Source organism: Phaethon aethereus, assembly GCF_964289735.1.
Source record: "Phaethon aethereus genome assembly, chromosome: 3".
Taxonomy (NCBI): Eukaryota; Metazoa; Chordata; class Aves; order Phaethontiformes; family Phaethontidae; genus Phaethon; species Phaethon aethereus.
This window is the reverse complement of record NC_138576.1, coordinates 106,057,847-106,082,385: the sequence shown is the minus strand read 5'-3', so window position 1 is coordinate 106,082,385 and position 24,539 is coordinate 106,057,847. Positions and strand designations below refer to the sequence as shown.

Here is a 24,539-nt window from a genome sequence, read left to right as displayed (position 1 = left end):
CCTCATTAAGCTAGTCACTTTCTGCTCCATGCTAAAAAGGAAAAATTATCATGCAAATGTGGCATGCCATATTAAAAAGCACATTACCAAACACTTTTGTTGCTGTCCTTCAATTAGTTTCCCTTCTTTGAATTTAATTTCATTTGTTGTTAAACTACTGACTTGATGTATGGACTCATGAATTTGAGGCTGCTGCCAAGAATGTAGCAGGAAAAAAAATCAAAGCCTCTTCAGAAAGCTGCAGAGGCAAAGCTGAAATGAATTTGCTTCACCTTTGACAAGAACACTTGAGCAGCATTGGAATCCTCTGATGATTCAGCTTGGCTAATTATCCAATTATTTATTTCAAGAATAAAGACACTGTTTTACAATTAGAAGAGTGTAAAGTAATCTGAGACATTTCATAATGACAGATGACTTAAGTAACTTCTGAGACGAATAGTATCTGCTCAAACTTGTCTTGCTAAGTGTTCAAGCTGTAGTTAAACTGCTCTTTGAGTTTCAGGGCCTAGGGACTTAAAAGTTACTTGTTTCTTCTCCCCTACGAACCACGTATTAAAATAGGAAATAGAGCAGTTTGTTCTTTTCCCTCTGTGTCAAACTTGCAAGGTTTTTAAGCTATGTTTAAGTTGCATTCCTCTTGATTAAAAGCTTTTGGTTCAAAGCAATACTTTTTAATTGTCTAATGATAAAAGTCAGTTCTTAGGAAAGAACCTTGCATTTAGGAGTTCATTTGCAATATAACTGAAAAATTCATTGCATGGCAGTAAAACAATTTACTGTTAATTACAAGGAGAAGAATTTGCTGTACCATGCTCACAGATTGCCATGAATCATGCAGCACTCCTAGAGATTTATAACAGATGTGTAAGTGGGATGAATTAGCAGGGTTTAATAACAGAGACACAAATCATGCAGACTTCAAGGAGCTTTAATTGATATACTAGAATGTGACGGGCATGAATCACTCAGCCATTCAACAGCACTGTAACATATGGTCAGCTCAATATGCTGCATCTTAAATCGGTTGGTGAGTCGTTGGTTGTCCCATATGGTGGAAGCAATATATTTTTCATGATTTAAAAAAAATACTGTGTATTACATCTATTTTTAAAGAGATATGATTGTAAAATACCTGTGTTATTAAATTTTCTTTTGATGTCCATTATAGGTGGGTTTTATTCTTTTTGGGGGAAGAATCCTAAGTGGACTCTAAAGAATCTTCTAAAAAAAATCAAAATACTGTCAGAATATACAAGTATTATTTCTTGACTCGTTTACTGTTGAAATAAGTGATACTCTTGTGAATCACAGAGAAAGAAAAATCATACCAGAAATGCTCTGGCAATCTCAGGGTCCTCTGGACTAATAACTTGTAGCAAAACTGAAATGGCTGACCGATAGCGAGGGATGTAATTTTACCTGCAAGATAAACTCCAAGATGAAAACAAAAAAAAAAGGTTTTCTTTAAGTTTTTCTCCTCAAATTTGCCAAACACTTTTATTTTAAGTTGTATGTATGCATTCTGAATTCAACTAAACAATAATTAAAAACTGTATGCTTTTTGTTACTGTTACCTTCCTGAACTATTCAGAGTGGCTAATTGAAGGCTTCTGTGGAAGGGTACACAAACACCTACCTACAGTATGCGGAGCGGTAGTTATTCAAACATATGTAAGCCTGTTAAATTTAGGCACAGTGTAAACATGTTATTCCTGGGACAAGAATCTGGCAGAGTATGGAAAAGCTTTAGCAGTTGTATTAGTAAACCTGACAGACTTGAGAAAGGAGTATTGTATCCTTAGAACCGTGGCTGCCAGAATTTAATGTCAACAATTAAAATTTATTTTGATCCTTACCTAGTGTTTATTACTGTTTGTATACACAACAGACCTTACTAATACAGAGATGCACTATTAGATGGAATTACCATCTGTTCAGAGCGAAATGCTGGCATCTGTCTTCGAGTCTAAAACTAAAATGATATTATTTCAAACAAAACAAAATTAACTGCTCTTTACTTACCAACTTCATTTTTGTGTACATGTGTGTGCATACACACATGGGAAAGGCTTATTTGTAACGACCTGTGTAGCAACATCTATATTTAGATATATGACTTCAACGTAAGCTGTATGGACCATCTGTCTTTATTGGTCTTTTTTGTGCCCTCTGCTACACAATGGCATGCAGCAATCATGGGCTTTTAAATACTGTTTTAGCTTTATAATAAATTAAATATGTATTATATAGCAAGACATTAAAACTATATAATTAAAATACACAAACTGTGACTTTGAATCCCCTAAAATGTAGTACGCTCATTATTTTGACAGATGTGTCTTAACAGAACGTGACTAAAAAAAATTAAATAGGTAAAATTATAGTAAATTCATCTTTTAGAAAGTAGCTACAGGTACCACAGTGACACCTTTAGGAAAATATATACTGTATCTTTTAGCCTTGAATATTTTTAATTTCAGCATTTAGTACCCTGCTGGGCTAGTGCTACAGATTTATCTTCAGTCCTGTCTGTTCCTGTGTGAAGTTTGGTTTTCTGTTTTGTTTTGTTTTTTTTTAAACTTATGTAACCTATTATGTACAGTCTTCCACTGTCTTTACACACAAGAATCCTCAAGCATCAACGAGACCGTACTTTAAATACTAATGTTATAACTAGGATGTTACTTTCTGAAAGGGTAGGCTTCTGTTCCATATATCACAAAATAATAAATTGTGTCATGCCGGTGTTTAATGCGTGTACACAGTGCATTAACTGTAACTGTAGTACATTTATTTGTGCTTGAGGAGACTTGAAAATGATTAAAAAATCAATACTTCCCTGTCAGAGAAGCAAGTGTTACGATGCATTTAAGTAGTTAATTGCGTAAGCCCTATAAAAGCTTCAGGTTTGGGTATCAGAGATGCCATAATTATGGTCCAAGTAACTGCCGTTTATTAATACTAGACTTTAAAAGAAGATATAGTTATTGTCATGAGTGTTAGTTACCTGTACGCGTTTTAGAATCAATGAGTTTTAGCATTTCTGCTTTACCCTTAGTAAGCTGAACTGGAGGGCTCCACCTCATGTTCATGTTTAAAATGCTGACGTACACTAGTTCCCTCAAAGGTGAAGTTTTGATTGTTAAGCCATGTTTTCTATTTAAACTTGTGCATTAATACCACAATTCATTAGTGCTGTGCCCTACTTATGCAGGAAAGCTTATGACCTCACGCTGCATTACTTCAATTTTGACATTGTAAATTTCTACCATAGCGTGAGATAGTAATTAGATTGTGAAGTCATAAATGATGCCTAAGCAGGAATTTACAGCGCATAGTGTCATTGGCAGTTTCCCAGTTCCCCCGCTCTCTCCTTTCTCCAAGAATATTTATCAAGTTAGAGGGGAGCAAGACAAAGAAAGAAAGAAAAAAAAGTAGCAACATGCTACAGGCAAATAGGAAAAATGAAAAATATGTTAATGAACTTGGAAATGCACGAATGTTTAAAAGAATGTTATTAATTCATCCTAAATGAAGCAATCTCTTCTTCTCTAAAGAACTCAACACTATGTATAATGCTGTGCTGTGAAGTAATGTGTCAGATTTCAAAGGCCCATGTTTTAATTCAGGTTTTATTCCACTTGAAAGGCGTTTATTGCTCTTTACTATGTCTTTACAGGAACAAGTAATCTTTACAAGTTTTCATTGTGTTTCACTTCCTGGGTACAAATGCAGTTTCTGTTGTTAAATCCTTTTCTTTATCAGGGAAAGAAGGGGAAGATAAGATGGGTGTAGATTCTATAGGTAGTAGACTGTTCTTGTACTTCTCCAGATGATGCCTTTTATTGTTTCAGCGATGGTCCATTTCTTTCCCACCTGTCTGTCCATCATGCCATTATCCAAACACGTCATGCTGCCCTCCAGTGGCTTACTGTACAGTATTAAAAAAAAAAATAAATTTTTTTTGTTCCTAACTCAGCTGTAGAGTGACCAACGCTATTGGAACATTTAAAAGAATATCATATTTGTTTTAATGGTAGGAGGTTCAATGTAATAACATAAAACTATCTTATGCTGATACCTTTGTGGAAACGTGTGTGGAGTCTTACTGCGTGCCAGTGTTGGTGGAGAAATATTAGAGAGGATCATTTTCTTGAACTGAGTAATTATCTGGATATATGCTAATGTCTCGCGTTGTGCACCATGAGGAAAATTACCTGATGGGCATTCAGTATTGTGGATGGATAGCTGTTCTGCTTCTGTTGGTGAGGATAAGTTCAGTGATGAAAGATTTGTGTTGTCATGTACTGTACTGCTGAGATGTAACAAGAGTTAATTAACTGTTCAGATTCCCCTTAGATCTTCTCCTGAAATCCAATGCCGAAAATCATACAGATACACGCTTACAGGGAGTATGGCATGAGAGGCTAATTAAGGAAGGAATACAAATATACTTTTTATGAAGACATTGATTCAGATTCTTAAAGATTGTGAAAAAAATATTTTGGATATAATACTAGAGATGTTTGTCCAGAGCCTGAATAAAAAAATAAGGTATTTCTTGTGGAATTGAAAGTTAAGTTCCTGTAAAGATTAAGAATGTTTTGGGTTTGTTTTGTTTTTCTAATTAAGCTTCTATGGCTATCTGTGATTATTCTTAAGATGATCAGAAACTGAAGCAGGATGCTTTGCAAAAATTATGCTGCGTGCAATAAATAAGTATTGTGGCCAGTGATACCTAGATAATTTTTTTTTTTTTATGCACAGCTCCAAGAAAACTTAGTGCCCCTCGTGTTGAAGGAATAAACAGCACAATGGTAAAGATAAATTGGAATGAACCTGAAGAACTTAATGGGCCTTCTCCCATCTACCAGGTGGAAAGGATGGATTCATCTTTAGCTACATTCACTACAGAAGTAATGAAAGGGATCCGTTTCCCAGGAAATGGATATTACAGATTCGCTAGTTCCACTCTCCCTGCCAATACTTACTTTACAGGTAAGTGAGTTTAAATGACTTACAAAATGTACCAATTGTACTCTGCATTTGTTTTACCATTTATTATCACCTTCTATATAATTTTTGTGGTAAAATCCATAGTGTTTAATTTATGAGCATAACATGATTATTAGTGATGTATGGGCTATTTTGACTCTTGCATCAAAAGCCTGTGGAAAACGTTATGGGACGTGTGGGATTTGTATTCCCTTGCCTTTGGACATAGAGATGTACATGGTGGTGAACGTTGCTGCATCTTTGACTCATTTCCTAGTGGTAAATATAAGATGGATATTTATTCTTCTGTGATAAATACTTTTCAATGAATTTGCTGTGAATACTAAGGCATGTTTTCTTTGGTACCTTTTTGAGGATTCCTGAGGTTGCATAAGCACTCAAAAAGAGCTTTCTTCCATGCTCAGAACATTTGTGTTGTGGTCCTGTTTATTTTGTCAAGGAAAGAAAAAAGGCTGCCAATCTGACAGAAGTCTGCTGTTTCTGGGCCACTGAGTATTCTCATCTCTTTTTTGATTAGCTATTTTTTGGGGTAGTGGGTGTTTTTCAGATCGAAGCAGACCAATTATCCTATGTTCTGTGATTCTCATGATTTGCTGATGTCTTCACTTCTTGGGTAAAGCAAAGATATAGACAGTGTGTTTTTGTGGAAAAATACCTAGATGAACCTGGTTGTGCATTTGAGACGTTACAGAGGTCTGTACGTGAAATACCACATGGGTGTGCATGAAGTATGAGTTTTTAAAAGTACAAGAAGAAATAGCAGAGCTGAAGGTTTAAAAAAAAGAAATTAGAAAAGGTGTATGAAGGGGGTGTGTGTGTATACATACATCTCTCCGAAGTCATGAGACTGATAGCAGCAAGGAGCCATCCACAAGGAATCTAGGTAACTGTGAGAGCAAGCATTGCATGGCATGCTGATAGTGTGAAGGCCACACCACAGTGAGGTACGACTTAACCTGGAACTGAGCCTTGTTTCTTAAGACAGATAAGGGCTGCAAAAAACATGCAGTCTTTTTGACACCCAAAAGAATGCCAGAAGTTTGAAGAGGACTGAGTAGCTGACATCCCTTGTCTTCTGGGTCACCACAGGTAATCCTGTCAAGAATATGTGAGCACAGGTATCTTGGTACTTGCAAGTATGTGTGTGTGCAAATTCGTGTTTTGTTTAAAACAAAAATCACCTTCTCGTCTCTCTATGATCACTCAGTGAATCTGATTTAAAAAAAATGAAAATTGAAGATCACTTCCAATTTTTTTTTTCTTGCTAGGTGCTTACTTGACTGATAGTCAAATAATAATAACAAGTGATAATGTGTTAGTTAAATATTGACACCATGTTGACTTGCAAAACCTGTCTCTGTGCAGGAATCTGTAGGAACAGCTGTTGGGCTTCTTTCCTCATCCAAATTGCTCGGTGGTTTTCCTGACATTCAAGTTTGCACCCTTTACTATATATTTAGTTAAAAAAACAAACAAACAAACTTTAATATATTTCTTCTGTTGTCAGTTGTGATGATCTAAACACCAGAGGAATCGTGAGCTGCAGTTTTTTTCACTGGAGCTCCAGTCAGCCCCATTGCTGTAGTACAATTAACTAGTATAATCAGCCAGATAAAGAATTATAGATATCACTGGATTTCCTATTTTTTATCAGAAGTCTCAGAGTGTTGGGAAAAAGGGTGTTGTACTACTGGGATTGGTAGCTGAGCGGTGCAGTTGACACGCCTGAGGGACGGGATGCCATCCAGAGGGACCTGGACAAACTTGAGAAGTGGGCCCATGTGGTCCTCATGAGGATCAACAAAGCCAAGTGCAGGGTTCTGCACCTGGGTTGGGGCAACCCCTGGTATCCATACAAACTGGGGGATGAAGGGGTTGAGAGCAGCCCTGCCAAGAAGGACTTGGGGGTACTGGTGGATGAAAAGCTGGACATGAGCCAGCAATGGACGCTCGCAGCCCAGAAGGCCAACCATATCCTGGGCTGCATCCAAAGCAGTGTAGCCAGCAGGTCGAGGGAGGGGATTCTGCCCCGCTACTGCTCTGATGAGACCCCACCTGGAGTCCTGCGTCCAGGTCTGGAGCCCTCAGCACAGGAAAGACATGGCCCTGTTGGAGCGGGTCCAGAGGATTGCCACAAAAATGATCAGAGGGCTGGAGCACCTCTCCTGTGAGGACAGGCTGAGAGAGTTGGGGTTGTTCAGCCTGGAGAAGAGAAGGCTCTGGGGAGACCTTATTGCAGCCTTCCAGTGCTTCAAGGGGGCTTATAAGAAAGATGAGGACAGACTTTTTAGCAGGGCCTCTTGCGATAGGACAAGGCGTAATGGTTTTAAATGAAAAGAGGGTGGATTTTGACTAGATCTAAGGAAGCAATTTTTGACAATGAGTGTGGTGAAACCCTGGCCCAGGTTGCCCAGAGAGGTGGTAGTTTCCCCATCCCTGGAAACATTCCGGGTCATGTTGGACGGGGCTCTGAGCAACCTGATCTTGTTGAAGATGTCCTTTCTTATTGCATGGGGGTTTCCCTAGGTGATCTTAAAATGTCCCTTCCAACCCAAACTACTCTGTGATGCTATGCTTGTTAACACACCTGTCTATGTGGAATGAGGCAAGCCCAACACTAATCTGCCCAAATGCTGTTTCAGTCTGGAATTCAGTTACGCCCCACAAGCTGAGACTGTGGCCTTGAGTAAGGTTTATTGAGATGACTGAGGTGATTTGAGAGAGTTTGGACAGACAGGTTGGGGGAAGATGTTAAAGCTGCCTTCATACTGGCACCTGATGGCTGATAATGGTGTGTGGACAAATATGATTTATTATTGCTTTGGATTGTGTTCTTTCTTTTAGACGAGCTATTAGTCTGACTATCTGGAGATGACCTAGAATAAAAATATGCTAGGCAATTTGTCCAGACATCTGCTGGAAATGACTGACAATCAGGTTAAATCAGCCTCTTTGGTACCTAAAAATGTGTAATTCAGGCACTTAAGAGTTCAGTTAAGTTTTTGAGAAGTAAAAATCTGAGGTTTTCTATGTACATCATCAGTCTTTCTTCCAAAACATGGTGGAGGGAAAATTTATGCAAATCCAGGAAAGTTTAGAAAGACAGACACTTAGTGGAATGAAAAATATTATTTAATTGTATTCTGCAACTTGTTGTTGAGGCCCTCTCTCATTACCCGTCTCTGAAGACAAGCAGTTGGCAATTGTGCTTTATAGATGGGATGGCTTTAGTGTGCATGCAGCTGTGTACATTTTTGACACAAAAGTGTGCCAGCTTGTATATGTCAGTCAGCAGACAGATACTTCTTAGAGTGTCTGGGATCTCTCACTGCTAATCCAGAAAAAGACAGATCAGTTTATTCATTGCTAATAAATGCAGTTGTCCTCACTACCTCCCTGGCTGGTCTTACACTCCGAGGTGCGAGTAATAGGGGCATATGTATTATCTGGGAAATTTTCCAAATTCATCTTTAAAAAAAAAAAAAAAGTTAGGCAATAAGCAGGCTATACTAAGCTGGCCATACTAAGCAGCGTCCTTCTGTCTGTAACAAAGCCTCCAGCTGCACAGGAAGATGTGCTCTGAGTACACATTAGTTGAGAGGAAGTCAGGTAAAGGAAAAGACTGTTTCTGCCAGAACTGCCCATATGCAACTTCTCAGCTCTTCAAATGGTGAAGAAGTGTTTTAGGCATCTGTTGTATTATTTCCCCAAGGATGCAGACTTGATTTTTAATACTTATTCATATCCCTTGAAGTTCTTAGATACAACAGCATTCATTGTATTTATCAAAATACCACCAGGCAGAGGAACTGCTAGCGTTCTTGTTTTAGCTAAGGAACTCATCTGTCTCCCATCACACTGAAGATTGGGGTATTCAGGTGTTTATCTTCATATCTTCCCCATGCGGCAGCAAAGTGCTATCATTCTGATTTTATAAATGGGGAGGTTCAGATTTTACTTCATGTGGGAATTTAAGGCCCTCTAGAGATGGCTAGAAGGTTTTACAGATCGGTTATTTTGTGTGGTTTGCTTTATCAGTACAGCTTGTGTGGTGTGGCTGTTGGTCTGGAGTCAGAATGCTGCAGAAATGCTGTTGTGTTTGTCTTTCTGATTCTTTAGTAGTCCAGGGAGGTACCGTCTATTTTATGCAGGGTGTAGATAGGAAAACTTGGAGTTCAAAGAACTGTAAATAGCCAAGTGTCTTAATATCTTTTCAAATTATACTTGTATTATCTCTTTAATGGCTGAGTCTAAGGGCTAGGTCCATAAAAAGTCTAAGGATGAAGGTAATGAGCATGATGTCATGTTAACCTGGCTTTCACCACTACCAAATGGGTGAGCATAGTTTTCTCTGCAGGGAGGTTAGGGTCTTCATGTACTTTCTAGCAGGGGCATACCAAAGCTTACAAGTAAGATCCTTTGAGATCATTGAATAAAATCCCTGGAAAATAGCATGTGTGTGTGAATATCAACAACTAGCCAACGGATATATTTCTGAAAAGAGTTTTTCCTCAGTTCCCTTTTGCGCCTTGGTTGAGGGTTAGGACTTGAGGTGCCTGAATGGCTGAAATAAAAAGTGATGTAGGAATTTTGACCTATGTAAATGAGCCCTGCTTAGGATCAAATTTGTTTCTAATTTGAGGCACTACCTTCTGTTCAGGATTCCGTAACTCATAAATATTTCCTGAGGATTAGGCAGCTTCAACTTTTTGTTTTACAGAGAGTAGGGGATCACATTTTTAATTGAAAATATGACTCCTTGAGAAAGCACATGTGCACCCTGTTGGGTGCAATATATATTGCTGGATACTATGCCTTCAGATAGAAACAGTGCTACTCTTTAAACTTTGTTTGAAGTCTTATCAAAAAGCTGTGCAATAGTTTTTTCGAGAGCAAGTATACTGGATTATGCTCCTAAGGACAGATAAAAGGAAGTTTAGTTTTCTGGTTTTATCGAGCAAATACATGCCAAACTACTGAGTTCTTTCAAAGAGGAACTTCTGGGCCCAAAGAGCAATGGGTTGAAAATTGAACCCTGAACGTCTTTGGGATACAATGACATCTGAGCTAGGAGTTTCAGGACTGCCATTTAGTTGTCTAAAGTATAGTCATGGATTAAACAAATCACTTTTTGAATCTTTGCTCTCATTGATCCATTGCCAGACAACGTCCTGATGGCATAGGGCTGATTATAGTTAGAAAGGATAGAAATTGCAATCAGTTGGACACATGAATGAATGAGAAAGTGCCCTGGACTACATTCTATGGAGATGGTTGTGGTCCATAAAAAGAAACTCAGTGTATCTGTAGGGGTACGTAAGAACTGCTCACTGTGTAACGAGTGACTCAATTGCTACAAAAGGAAATCACAGAGTAGCAAGATGGGTGTGTGGGAGGTTACGTTCCTCCTGACGTCTCAAATAGGACTACTTTTCAAATATAACATTGAACCTAAATTAACAATTCTGTGGCTTTGTGGTGGGTTTTGTAAATAACATACATATTCTTTCTATGAAATGGAGCAAAACAAATCCTCCAAGCGTGTTTTATGTGTCGCTTAAAAGACAATTTGAGCTTGATGTCAGAAGTTATAATTATATATCCATACGAGAAGGGAAGCCTTTACTTATTTAGTGATAAAATAATTCATTTTTTGAGGTGGATGGAAGATTCTTTGTAACTGTGATATTTTAAAAACCAGTTGAATTGGCTATTATTATTATAATGTGATTCCTCTTGGATGCTACTTGTTTAAAAAGAAAGTTATTCAGGTAATATTGATCTAAATGCAGTCTACTCTGAAGAAACTTTTGTGTTTGGCATTGCTTTGAATCCAAGTTTTCTGAAATAGGATACTACACTTAAAAAAAAGTGGGTCTTGCCTGGAATATGTACTCTTTCCCAACCTCTACATGATGCAAATTCAGGTCTGTAATAACTGGGAAATAACTGTATGAGGTAACAGGTTCATATATTCAGCATTACAAGCAGAGATTTTTTACAATGACATTTTTAGTGTCATGAAGTGGTCTTAAAAATGTGTATTTGAAAAAAAATAATCTGTGCTAGTGTTTTTACTGCCAAATTCTGACTCACATACACACACATTTCTCAGAGTGGAGAATCTTTCCAGTAATGATGTTTCCTAATGAGTTCTGAGTTCATTTGTTCTGAGCAGAAGTGCTGAGAATGGTGGTGGTCATTCAGTGTTTGATCTCCTCATCACTCTTCATCACAGTGAACTCTTTGCAGTAATGTAAAACAAATGCTGCTCCATTTAATCTAGTGCAAACATTTCATAGTAGAAGACACAAATATTTTCATTAGTGTATGGAGCCAAATAAACAGGCCTTTTCCAGCATCCCAAAAGAAGTTTATGGGATGCATTATGACTGAAGACCGAGGAAATGAACATAATTAGAGGTCTAAAAACGGTGTAAGAGGAAAGACTGAAAAAAATGGTGTAGTTTACAGAAATGAAGACTAAAAGGAGACCTGATGATGGTCTTAAATCTAAAAATGTGTAGTTTATAAGAAGAGAATGAACTTTTATCCATATCTACTGTGAGTAAAGGAGCAGTGGACTCATAATAAGCTTCAAATGTAGCAAGGTAGGTTGTCTTCTCACAAGAAATTTTTTCTAAAAGACAAGCTAAGTAAGCAAAGGAATATACTGTTGTGAGGAAAAAAAAATGAAAGCTCTGACACTGCAGATTTGAAAGAAGAGTTGGATGAGTATTTGTCAGGAATAACCTATGTAAAATTCGTTTTGCTTTGGAGTAAGTGGATTGATTCTGTGACCTCTAAGAATATTCTTGAAACATATATCCTATTATAAACTCAGATTAACCCAATAAAACTGGGAAAGATGTTCATTTCTCTAAATAACTCTTAGAAGGAAAGAGTTGGCTTTTTTTTTTTTTCACCAGGTACTTTGTATACATAACAGATCTGGTTTACAATTTTCTATAAAGAGGGAAGGTTGCATGAGTTGGACAAGTTTTGCTTCCATTTTATTTCCTGTCCTCTAGATATTTTCCAGCATTTCTTTTTATGACTACTGATAAAGTTTGAGGTGGCTAGAAATGAGTTTTAATCCCTAAATCATAGAATAATAGAATAATTTAGGTTGGAAGAGAAGCTATGTGGTTCAACTTCCTGCTCATAGTGAGTGCAACTAGACCTGCTTAGACCTTTGTCTAGTTGAGTTTTATCTCCATATGTAGCCAAGTATATTTCCAAGGATATTTCCACAGTCTCTCTGGGAAGTCTGTTTCAGTTTCCAATCTGACCAGCCTTTTAGTAATATTTTTCCCTTTATTACTATACAGAATTTTCTGTATTTGAACTTGGGTCCATTGCTTCTTGTTCTGTCACTGTATGCCTCCAAGAAAGCGTGGCTCCATTTTTTCTATATCCTTTTGTGAGGTAGTTGAAGGCGGCAAGGTCATCTCCTGCAGCCTTCCATTCTTAAGACAGAACAAACCCTGTTCTATCAGCTTTTCGTACATCATGTACTTCAGCCCTCTGACTATCTTGGTGCCCCTCTACTGCATTCATTCCAGTATTTCATTATCTTTTTTATGCCAGAGAATGCAACCCAAAGTTGCATTGCATTTGCCTTTGAATTCCACGAGGTTCCTGTCAGCCCATTTCTCCAGCCTGTTGAGATTCCTCTGAATTGCAGTGTATTCACTGCAGCCCTCAATTTTTTTATTGCCTGCAAACTTTATGATAGTACACTCCATCCTATTGCCCAGGATTCATCTGAATGAATAAAACTGTTAAATGGAATTGGTCCCAGTACCAGTTCCTTGTAAATGCTGTCCACTGGGCTTTGTGCCACTTGTCACAAGCCTTTGAGTCCTGCTGTTCAGCCAATTTTTTTCTCACTTTTATAGTCCACCTGTGGTCCATCTAATAGCAGGGATCCTATGGGAAACCATGCTGAAGCCCTTGCTAAAGCCAAGGTACACATCACCCATTGCTTTCCCTTTTGGCTGCTGAGCCAGTCCTTTCATCACAGAAGGCAATCGGGTTGGTCTGGCACAACTTGCCATAATAAATCCACAGTGACTGTTCCAAGTCATCATCTTTGTGTGTCTGAATATGGCTTCCTGCATAGTGTTCTTGGGGACAAAGGTTAGGCTGACCAGTCTATACTTTTCCTAATCTACAGACACAACTTTACAGCAAATGCTATTAAATTTGTTTGCTTCAGTCTTAGCCTGAAAAGATGAAGAGAACTGGAACAAAAGGAGAGAAAACCTTTTTTTTAGTTTGGCTTTATGTATTCTCTGTCGCTCTGCTGGCATTTTTTCCTTATATAGCTTTTTAAGAATCATCCTTTTTTTTTATTTCCTTACATTGAACTGAAGAAGGTAAACAAGATTTTCTGAGGGAAGAACTATTACAAACTAAATTCTTACACCAAGCTTTCTAATAAGAATAATAAGAAGGGCTTCTACAGGTATATGAAAAGCAATATACCAGAAAAGGAAGGTCAAAGAAAGTGTACCCCCGTTATGAGCAAGACTGGGAAGCTGATAACAGCAGACAAGGAGAAGGCTGAGGTACTCAACAAATTTTTTGCCTCCGTCTTCAGTGGCAATCACTTTTCCCACACCTCTTGAGTAGATGGACTGCAAGGGAGGGACTGGGCGACCAAAGTCCCTCCCACTGTAAGAGAAGATCAGGTTCAAGACCACCTGAGGAGCCTGAACATACACAAGTCTATGGGACTGGACAAGATGCATCCCGTGGTCCTGAGGGAATTGGCTGATATAGTTGCCAAGCCACTCTCCATGATATTTGAAAAGTCCTGGCAGTCAGGTGAAGTCCTTAGATGGGAAAAAGGGAAACATTGCACCCATTTTTAGAAAGGGTAAAGCAGATCATCCTAGAAGCTGTGTTAAGGCACATGGACGGCAGGGAAATGATTTGAGACAAGCCAGCATGGCTTCACCAAGGGCAAGTCCTGCCTGACCAACTGAGTGGCCTTCTATGATGGAGTGACCACGTCAGTGGACAAGGGAAGAGCTACTAGTGTCATCTATCTGCACTTCTGTAAGGCCTTTGACACGGTTCCCCACAACATCCTTCTCTATAAATTGGAGAGAGATGGATTTGATGAGTAGACTGTTGGGTGGATGAGGAATTGGTTGGATGGCCGCATCCAGAGGGTAGTGCTCAACAGCTCAATGTCCAGATGGAGATTGGTGACGAGTGGTGTCCCTCGGGTGTGTGTTGGGACTAGTACTCTAATATCTTCATCAATGACATAGACAGTGGGATCGAGTGCACCCACCTGTCATCTGGTGCAGATGACACCAAGCTGAGCGGTGCAGTTGACATGCCTGAGGGATGGGAGGCCATCCAGAGGGACCTGGACAAACTTGAGAAGTGGGCCCATGTGGTCCTCATGAGGATCAACAAGGCCAAGTGCAGGGTTCTGCACCTGGGTTGGGGCAACCCCTGGTATCCATACAAACTGGGGGATGAAGGGGTTGAGAGCAGCCCTGCCAAGAAGGACTTGGGGGTACTGGTGGATGAAAAGCTGGACATGAGCCAGCAATGGACGCTCGCAGCCCAGAAGGCCAACCATATCCTGGGCTGCATCCAGAGCAGCGTGGCCAGCAGGTCGAGGGAGGGGATTCTGCCCCTCTACTCTGCTCTGAGATGAGACCCCACCTGGAGTCCTGCGTCCAGGTCTGGAGCCCTCAGCACAGGAAAGACATGGCCCTGTTGGAGCGGGTCCAGAGGATTGCCACAAAAATGATCAGAGGGCTGGAGCACCTCTCCTGTGAGGACAGGCTGAGAGAGTTGGGGTTGTTCAGCCTGGAGAAGAGAAGGCTCTGGGGAGACCTTATTGCAGCCTTCCAGTACTTCAAGGGGGCTTATAAGAAAGATGAGGACAGACTTTTTAGCAGGGCCTCTTGCGATAGGACAAGGCGTAATGGTTTTAAATGAAAAGAGGGTGGATTTTGACTAGATCTAAGGAAGCAATTTTTGACAATGAGTGTGGTGAAACCCTGGCCCAAGTTGCCCAGAGAGGTGGTAGTTTCCCCATCCCTGGAAACATTCCGGATCATGTTGGACGGAGCTCTGAGCAATCTGACCTAGTTGAAGGTGTTCCTGCTCACTGCAGGGCGATTGGACTAGGTGACCTCTAAAGGTCCCTTCCAACCCAAACTATTCCATGATTCTAAATACTGAGATAGAAAGGAGGAGAGTGCATTTGCTTAGCTGACTTGGACAACACACTGTTTCTCGGGGATCTTTTGACAGCGCCACTCATTTTTCAGACTTAAAAGCATACACTAAAGAGCTTTTGAAGAGCTCTTGTTTTATTGTGTCCTTTCTATCTAGGTTGTGGCCACAGAATGTTTCCTTAGAAGTTCTTTTAATTTTTATGCCAGCCTCTTACATTTTATCCTCTTGTCTTCACAAAAGAATGATTTGAACCCACATCTTCATCTTCTGTGAAAGAAAGATAAAAATCTTCTCTATCGCTGCCAAGTGGCTGGCTTCAGTAGGAAGGGGAACCATCCTTTTTTCTGCCTGAGAACTGTTTGCACAGACATTTTAGTTAGAATTTTTTCCTAGTACTTAAAATGAATTCACAGTTTCATCTTGAAAACCTCCTTCCTTCCTTCCTTCTGAATCCCAAGAAGCCTAAAGATAGGGAGAGACAGAGGAGTTGTGTATAGAGAAAAAGGAGTGACCCAGCACAACAGAGAGAACTGTACTGCTTTATGGAAAAAACAGCTTAAAACATTTTTGAACATGCACAAGAGGGATGTAGGCAGCAAATAAGCCAAGCTGATGCTGACCTTGCCAGTGTTAACAGGGGTAATATTTTCACTAAGATGACCTGGTTAGACACAGACATACTTTCTATCTGTATCAAGTGCTTTTTCCCATCTTTGTAGCAAAGATTTATTGTAGCCTCTACAGGGGAGGGAAAAAAAGATTCTCCTCTTCTGTATTACTTCTCATATTTACCTCTTGCACTTTACCAGATCGACTATGCAGCACAAGCTTTGGCATGTGGTTGCTTTTTTTTTTTTTTTTTGCGTCTTCTTGGCTTTAGTGCCAAACGACATTTTTGCCAATGTTGTGTGACATTCTGTACTGCATGGTTAAAACTGTTTTTTCTGGTTGTACATGGAATCTTTTAGAGCATATAGTAATTTCAGCTGTGGAAGTTGTAAAAGCGGTAACTAACTTTCCTATTGCTATATCAAGCTGCCGGTGGAAAAGCCCTTTCCCAGAATAGATCATAGTTTCATCTGTCTGCTCTTGAAAAACTACTTACAGAATTGAGTAGTTTTATTATCATAAATATACCATGTGACCTGTAGTCTGTAAAACAGCAGTTCTTCCCCTTTTGTCACAACTCTAGTTGTGCTTCTGTTAATTTTTTGCAAACGTGATTCGCTATTTTGAAATGTAGCGGGCATTCTCTCTGTAGATGACAAACCTAAGAATCAGCAGGAAAAAAAGGTTTTTATCAATTATTTCAAAGGACATATGTTTACTCAAGGGTAATAAAAGTAGTTACTCTCTACAGGTTTGTATTTTTTATAAACTAATCTAAGAGGGTAATCCCTTATGCACCAAGCTGTTTTATATAAGATTAATTTCCACCAGTAAAGCATACCTATGTGGTTGGTATTTCTTTTTCTTGCTTGTCTCCAAACAAAATGCTAATATGATTTGATGTAGGAAATCTGTATAGGAGTCTGCACAAAGAGTACTCATCGAATTTAATGAGGGTGACCATGGAAGAAAATACTTTTTGTTTTAGTATCTAGTCTGGCCTTAGCTCAGTAAGAATGGTGTTCTCATGTGTTTGTTCAGCTCACTGAAGAAACCAAAGGTGGGATTATATTCTGTATTTACAAGGGTGAAGAAGAGGAGGAAAGTTCAAGGAGAATTGCTGTTCTCTGTGCCTCTTCTGCGTGCAGCAAGGGTAGTGGGTGCTTTCATATATGTCTCTAAAAATAAACAGTTATGGAGGCGCTGTGTTTTGCTTCAGGCATGACATCTTCTGGGATTCCTTCTGTGCTTGTGTCGTGGTTTAACTCCAGCCGGCAGCTAAGCCCCACGCAGCTGCTCGCTCACTCCCCCACGGTGGGACGGGGGAGAGAATCGGAAGAGTAAAGTGAGGAAACTCATGGGTTGAGATAAGACAGTGTAATAGGTAAAGCAAAAGCCGCGCACGCAAGCAAAGCAAAACAAGGCATTCGGTCACCGCTCCCCATGGGCAGGCAGGTGTTCAGCCATCTCCAGGGAAGCAGGGCTGCATCATGTGTAATGGTTTCTTGGGAAGACAGACGCCATCACTCCAAACGTCCCTCCACCCCCTCCTTCTTCTTCCCAGCTTTATATATACTGAACATGATGTCATATGGTAGGGAATATCTCTTAGGCCAGCCTGGGACAGCTGTCCTGGCTGTGCCCCCTCCCAACTTCCCGTGCACCCCCAGCCTGCTCGCTGGCAGCCCAGCACGAGAAGCTGGGCTGTCCTTGACTGCTCAGCAACAACTCAGAACATCAGCACGTTATCAACATTTTCTCACCCCAAATCCAAAACATAGCCTCACGCTAGCTTCTGTGAAGAAAATTAACTCTACCCTGGCTGCTAAGAAAAGGTGTGAGATGGAAGGACTTGTTGGGAGGGAGAGTTGAAAATTGTTAATAAACATAAAGAAAAAACTAGAAGGTAGAAACTGCACAAATGCACGAAGTTTAATAAAAAAAGAAAATAAAAGGAGGTGGGGGAAGGTGCCGAGCATTTCCTGGAAGTTTTGCATGGGAGTTCCATGTACTGTGTGTTAAGTAGAGGCTTATTTCATTTAACTATGACTATATAGTTAAAGCAAGGACTGAAGTGATACAGATCAAATAAAGAACTTGAAGCAGGTTTGAGCATAGATAAATGGTAGCTCGATAGATGTTCATCTTTTAGAGGGAATGTATGAATGCATCTGGAAATTCTCAGACTCAACTACTTGATGGCACAGAGATAGGTGAAAGAAAACTATTTCCAATGCTTTTCATTTGCTAGTGTAATCGTGCGTCTTCCACACCAGTGATTTCAGTACTTCGTGAGATATTTGTAGGATTCTTATATGCTGATATAATTGAACTTGTAATCCAAAGTAGTTTCAAAGAGAGGGACTTGATGAGAAGTAATAGCCACGAAGGAATATTCCTGTAGCTTTGACTTCAATAAATGTCAAATTTCTGATGTCTCTTATTTCTGAAGTCTTATGTTTTTAGTTTGTGCTAGAGCCAGAAGGCAGTAACGATGACACTTGGTCAAGATTTTCACCTAGACTAATCATGCTAAATTGTCCTCTTGTGTTTTTAGTGGTGCAGTTATATTTCATCTGCTTGGAAAATATTGGCTAGCCCAAGGCAGGGTGGCAGGAACTATGTTGTTTTTGATGCGGCCTCTCTCTTCAAAGTTCTTCCTTAGTTCCAAATGATACATAAATCTTGTTGAATTTGTTCCTCACCCTTTAAAGCATCATTACATTGAAGAAAAACCTGTTTCTTAACCCTCCTAAGAAAGGCTCCTGTATATGGTCAAAAGGATCCTGATTTACAAGAGGATACTCAGAGTGGCATAAAGGGATGCAGCATGACAACTCTTTTATGTATTAGATTATTCATTTATTTATTTTTGAGGAGCAGTTTGTGGACAGGCACAGGAAGAATGTTATCTGTTCCTCCTGTTCTTGGATTCTATGGAGAGTTTTCAGCAAGGATGAAGCAAAGAGAGGTTTAGTTCTATATTGGCTGGTGAGATACTTCACGTGAAATTAATGCTTTCTGGCTCATGTTTGGCCCTTATTTAGATTATTTCTATAAAGGATTTTTTAGTCCAATGGCTTGAGGGAGACATCGCTTTTGACTAATGCTAAGCTTTTAAATTACACCTGCTTTTAACATACAAATTCCTTCCCATATTGTGTTTTTAAGCGGTGAAGATGTAAGTACTGAATTATGTATTGACTAAAAGTGTGTGAAGAGTCATGCATTGATTATGATTGCATTGTGAATTTGATCAGGAAATTTTCATAATAATAATATAAGGAAGCTTTTCACCTTCTAATTGATTTTCAGGGTGATTAAATTAAGACCTTGTCTAAGTATGACTGTCCTTATCAATTACTGGCAGAATAGAGAAATTAAAGGATTAAAAATTTACGTATGTTAAGATTCAGTATTTAAGGTCTAAAATCAATCAGATCATAGACTGAATAATTCCATTATGACAAAACTATCATTCAGGATTACACTGTGGTAATTTGGAGAAAAAAAGGCTGTCTGCACTAGTACATATGGGAAAAATTAGGATTGCTAAATTAAACACCTAGAAGTTAGAAAATGGAGTAAAATTAAGCAGCATGAACTTAAATTAACCTTGTTATTTTTATGTGTTATGATGGCATGTAATCAATTTATTAAAAACTAGCTTATCCATAGGTTCTGTGTATGGTATGGACAAGACTTTTAAAAATGAATGCTTGTTTAAATTTTTTTTTCCTGCGCTGTTTTCACTGGAGTATCTGACTACTTTGTAATCATTGATATTCACTTTCACAACACTTAGATTATTAGTTTTGTTTTATGAATGCGGACTTTGGGTAAAGAAAAAGGACAATGTGTCAGTGTCCTTCCTAATTTGGAGTGCTCAGTTTTACATAGGAAGGACCTGAATTTTCAGAGTAGTTCATGTGTTTAAAGTAGAGTTTCCACCGACCTCTGTTCAATTAGGAACACTTAACACTTCCACAAATCTCTGTGGAGTGTTTAAATGCAAGCACTCAAGAAGATGAAGAGTGCATAACAAATGAATAACTCTGAAAAGTTTGGATTAAGTGGTTTGCCTTGCATTGCATAAGGACTTTGTGGCAGAGGTAGGGACAGATTTCTCCAGAGTGACATTGAACTGTACTAGTTATGAAACTGCCCGTTCACTTTTCATACTCCCCTTCCTCTTTCATTAAACGTCCTCAGAGCACTACATCAAATAAGACAGGCTTCTGTGCACAAAATCCTTATTTGCTACATGAATTCTGTTTTAGTTGCTGAACGTCGTAAAATCCTTGAGGCAGATATCTTATGGGAAATGTGTGTTTGTATAATTGAGGACTATATCATTATTCATCCTTTATTTGTGTATGCATTAATTTTTTGCAGACGATTTTGGTTTTACATTTCCTAAATTTTGAGAGTTTACTTTTACAGACCTAATGTGTTCTATGTAGTTATTCTGAACAGTAATTAAAAAAAGTAAATCTCAGTGTCATAGGAGAATCCCAGACATATCCATCATGTGGAACATTGCTGACTAATACTGTCATTGCTGACTAATAATGACATTGCTGTCAATGGATAAAAATCTTTAATATTCATGGAATCTCTTTCTGATCTGAACTATTAGAGACACTGACTGCTGTGATCATCTGTATGTGAAGGATTGAGTGCATGCTTTTCCACTGTATTTTGTGTTTACTAGCAACATATATTTTCAACTAAATTTGTAAGGAGAGATTTTACTAGTGGTTCTCCTGTTTTTCTATTTACACCCCACCCCCCCACCTCCCCAGTTTCTCTTGTTTTTCATCCTTTTCCTTTTTTTGACACTGTCCATGATTTGTTTCTTGCTCCATGCCCTCCCCCCCCCCTTTTTTTTTCCCCTCCTGGTTTGACCATTATAATGTCCTTGATCATCTTCCTTCTGTGTTCTTCAAAGTGTTGTCATCTTTTTCTTTATACTGCCAGGCACCAAGTGGTAGGAAATTAAGAGGCCAAGAGAAAGACTCTTTGACTAAGACTGTCTAGCTCACCATCAGAATTTGGTGGCCAGGACCAATTTCATGAAAGAGCCTTCTTAGCCCATACATTTCTAAGATGCAAAGTCTCCATGCAAATGTAATTTTCTTCGGTAATTTTGCTGCTGTCCTCTAGCTAATCATCCTGCAAAAAGCTACTTCCTGACATTGATAAATTTAGACTGCCATCCTTTTTACTTCAGGATAACCACGCTCCAACAAATTCATATCTCTGATCCACAGAAAGGAGGAACCAAAACATTTTTGTGCAAAAATGTGTAAAAGAGTGATTTAAACTACTTCTTCAAAGTAATAATGAAAAAGTATTTGGCATGAAGCAAATATGGTTATAAAAGATTTTTCTTTTCTTTTTCTTAAGAGAGAATATTTTAGAAAATTTCTGTGCAACAATGGTGTCAAGGATCTGGGAGGTAAACTTAGCAATAAGTGCTGCTGCCATTCTGATTTCCAAACCCTGGGGAGGAAGTACCTTCTGTATCTGAGTGTTAGTGATTTGTTTAATCAATGCACTGACTTAAAATGTATGTTGAAGTTGCAGCATTTTAATTTGACTAAAGCTTTGTTAGTTACTGTATGTATGTACAGAGTTTCCACAGACTGTAGTAAGCTTTGTCACAGGATGGTATCTTCAGGAAGCAGCACACATGCTTTTGAGGCTAGCGTGATACCCTTTCCCACAAATTACTTGCTACTGTTTTTCTTCAGGAAGCGTACAGCTTTAAAAAAATGAACTAAAGAGTATAATATGTATTTGATTATGCAGTGGTTATATCTAGTTTGTTGTTTTGACTTGTGAAGTGCAATCCCCTTCCTTGCTTTTGTGGACTATACAATGCTGTCGTCTTCAACTATGAAAACAAATATCTCTAAACCAAATTATTTTTCAAGGTACTTCTCCAGAATGAGAAGGTATTACACGTTTCTTTTCCAGAGTTCCTATCTTTTCCTCAAGCTGTTCGTACTTTCCATTAAATGCACTGGACTTGATAGATGATCCCTAAAGCAAACATAGATGGACAAAATTGTAACTTTAAATAAAGGCAGTATAGCGACTGAGAATTCAGAATTCAGAAAGCAACTGCTGGTGTAACTATTAAAGTAAAAATGCAAACCTGCCAAGTAATGTTGTTCTGGTATAAGGACCATTTAATATGGTGAAAGAAATGTCATATGCTGAATTACTGGAAGATTCATTGGTCTTGGTAGTGAATTGTTGCATGACTTTTTTTTAATTTGAAGTCATTCTAAAGGATGATATACTGTATTGTAGAAAAATCTCAAAAAGTAACTATACCCTATATCTGTATATACCCAAAATGAGATTTGATCGAAAGTAGTTAGATCTGTGCTTACTGACTTAAGATCTATAATACCTCAAGATTAATTGGGAGCATAAATGGAGAAGCTGACAACCTGGAACCTTGACTTCTTAAAATTGCTGACCCAATTACTGCTAAGCCCTTTGCTGACATGTTACTATGTCTCTTTAAACTGGTAAATCACCACCATTTCTGTGGGCTAGAGTTGGTCCATCGGATGAAGGAAGATGAAAGTTTAATTTAAATAATTATTGACCTATTATGACCTTTTCATTTCACTTGTACTGCTCCTCTCAAGGTAAGCAATTATATTTTTATACTGTTGGATGGTAATCAATGTACAGGAGCTATCTTTATTGATTTAAGTAAGGCCTTTGATCTGTAATCACCAACTATTGCTATCAAGGCTGGCCTTAACTTTATTGGATATTACTACAGTTATTTTGTTTTAAAATATTCAGAATTTAGAATTTTATTAAGATGTTGAAAGCAAAATAAAAAAAAAATTTGGAAATCCACAAGATTCCACTTCATAATCTTTCCTAGAAGTTGGAAGCAAGTTATTTTATACAATACATGACATTTTTAAACTTATAATTAGTTTTAGGTTGGCAACTTTTTTTTTATATATATCAAGCAGATGTCCTGTGGTGTCAGTTTTACTTAGTGCGGAAAGCCTGGCTTTTCTTTATTTTTTTTATTTTATTTACTACCCATATGGGAGGAAGATTTAGTTCATTGACTTTTAAGTCTATTTTATACTGTGAATTTAGAGTTGCAAGCTTCTACTCTTCCATTTTGGGGTGGAAGACAATCTGAAATTATTATTATTTTTTTTAACCAACATACATTTTTTGCACATGCATTTTGCGCAATTTTCTTAACCAGTATTTGTATCAATGTAACAGGTAAGAATAGTAATTGAAATGTTGGACTGTTATCATAGTTTGTAAGTGGTACTTGAATATCTTCCAAAGTATAGTAATACAACTAATTAGTTGTCATCTTTTTCCTCACTTCCCATGTACCTACTTTTTTACTTCTTCCTAAAATTCTTCTCTGGACATGTTTTTCTCCCCCTCCTTTTGTTTTAATGTATGACTTTGGAAAGCCCGAGTAGGTGTGGGTTTAAACTGTCTTTAGAAAGCTGTGAAATTTGTGATCATTTTGATCTGCTCCTCTAATGAGTTCCAGAGCCTCTATCCTTCTTGCAAAGGGAGTTCAGTCTTGCTCTGGTGAGCCTTGAAACTAGCAGCAGTTGTTCAAAGAGGTCACCAACATAATGAGAAGGGCACTCTTGAGATATCTTGAACTACTTCTATGGATGGCCATGAAGATTAATATTGGGACCTTACATTTGACCTAATATTCTATGGAGAGTCCGTGTAGTGAGCAGAGCAAATGGGATGATGTGCTTGTGGCAGAGAGTGTAAATAAAGCTACTACATTCTGGATTTTTTTTTTTTTTTTTTTTTAGCTAAAATACTGTATCTCTTTCTTGCTTAAGGTCATGAAGGTGTGAGTCGTTATGACCAGGTGCATTCCTGAGAAGCAATGGCTTAATCTCCTTGCTGGTCATAGGTAGAAGGCAGCAGGTGTCTGTATGCTGCGCTCTCTGCCAGCCTGTGCTGAAATGACTGGAACTTGGTCTTTTGAACTGTGTTCCTGAAGAAGCTGATGGTACAGTAGAACTGATAATTAAGCACAGCAATGTCTGTCCAGTCTCAGCATTTTGTGATTTTGTTACCTGTAAGGCCTGTAAAACTGTTACATTGAAATAATGTGTCCTTTCTTTGTCCATCGAAAAGGCATTTTATTCTTTCATTTCGTATTTGCTCTATTTTGGGTTTATGACCCATTCTTTGTAACTTCAGATTTCTTCTGTCAGTGTGCTATATTTTTATCTTGTTTCTTATTGCTAATAGGTTTAATTGTGCAAGTACGCAGCTGCACTTCGCTTAATCCCAGCTTTGTTGTTCAGTACGCACACTATGTTTTTTTCAGTCTGTTGGTCAAAGGCTAATTGAGATGGTAAGTGAAGGCTGGAACTGGTCAGCAGACTTGACAGCTTTACCTTAAGCCTTGCCATGATCCCATTTTAAGACTGCAGGACTTCAGAGTGGAGTGGCAGATATATGCATGTGTGAATCTTTTTATCTCTAAATGCCTGTAGTAGGAGCATATTCCAATACAGTATTTCATTTTAAAATAATGTAGGTACTAAAAAAAATAGAATCCCTGTTTGCCAACATGGCTAAGAAAAAAAAAATGTTTTTTTTCATCCCTGGAACAGGTAATCTTATTTGGGTAAAATTATGGTTTTTTCCCT

At 38.5% G+C, this 24,539-nt stretch overlaps 1 protein-coding gene across 1 annotated transcript in view; it reads left to right on the top strand.

Moving 5' to 3' along the window:
• Positions 1–24,539, top strand: part of USH2A (usherin) — a gene marked incomplete at its 3' end in the record, with an annotated part of 396,540 nt that overhangs the window by 106,213 nt on the left and 265,788 nt on the right. The window contains exon 20 of the mRNA XM_081997162.1: positions 4,771–5,001. Within this exon, the coding sequence (XP_081853288.1) occupies positions 4,771–5,001 (231 nt within the window). The remainder of the gene's footprint in view (positions 1–4,770; positions 5,002–24,539) is intronic.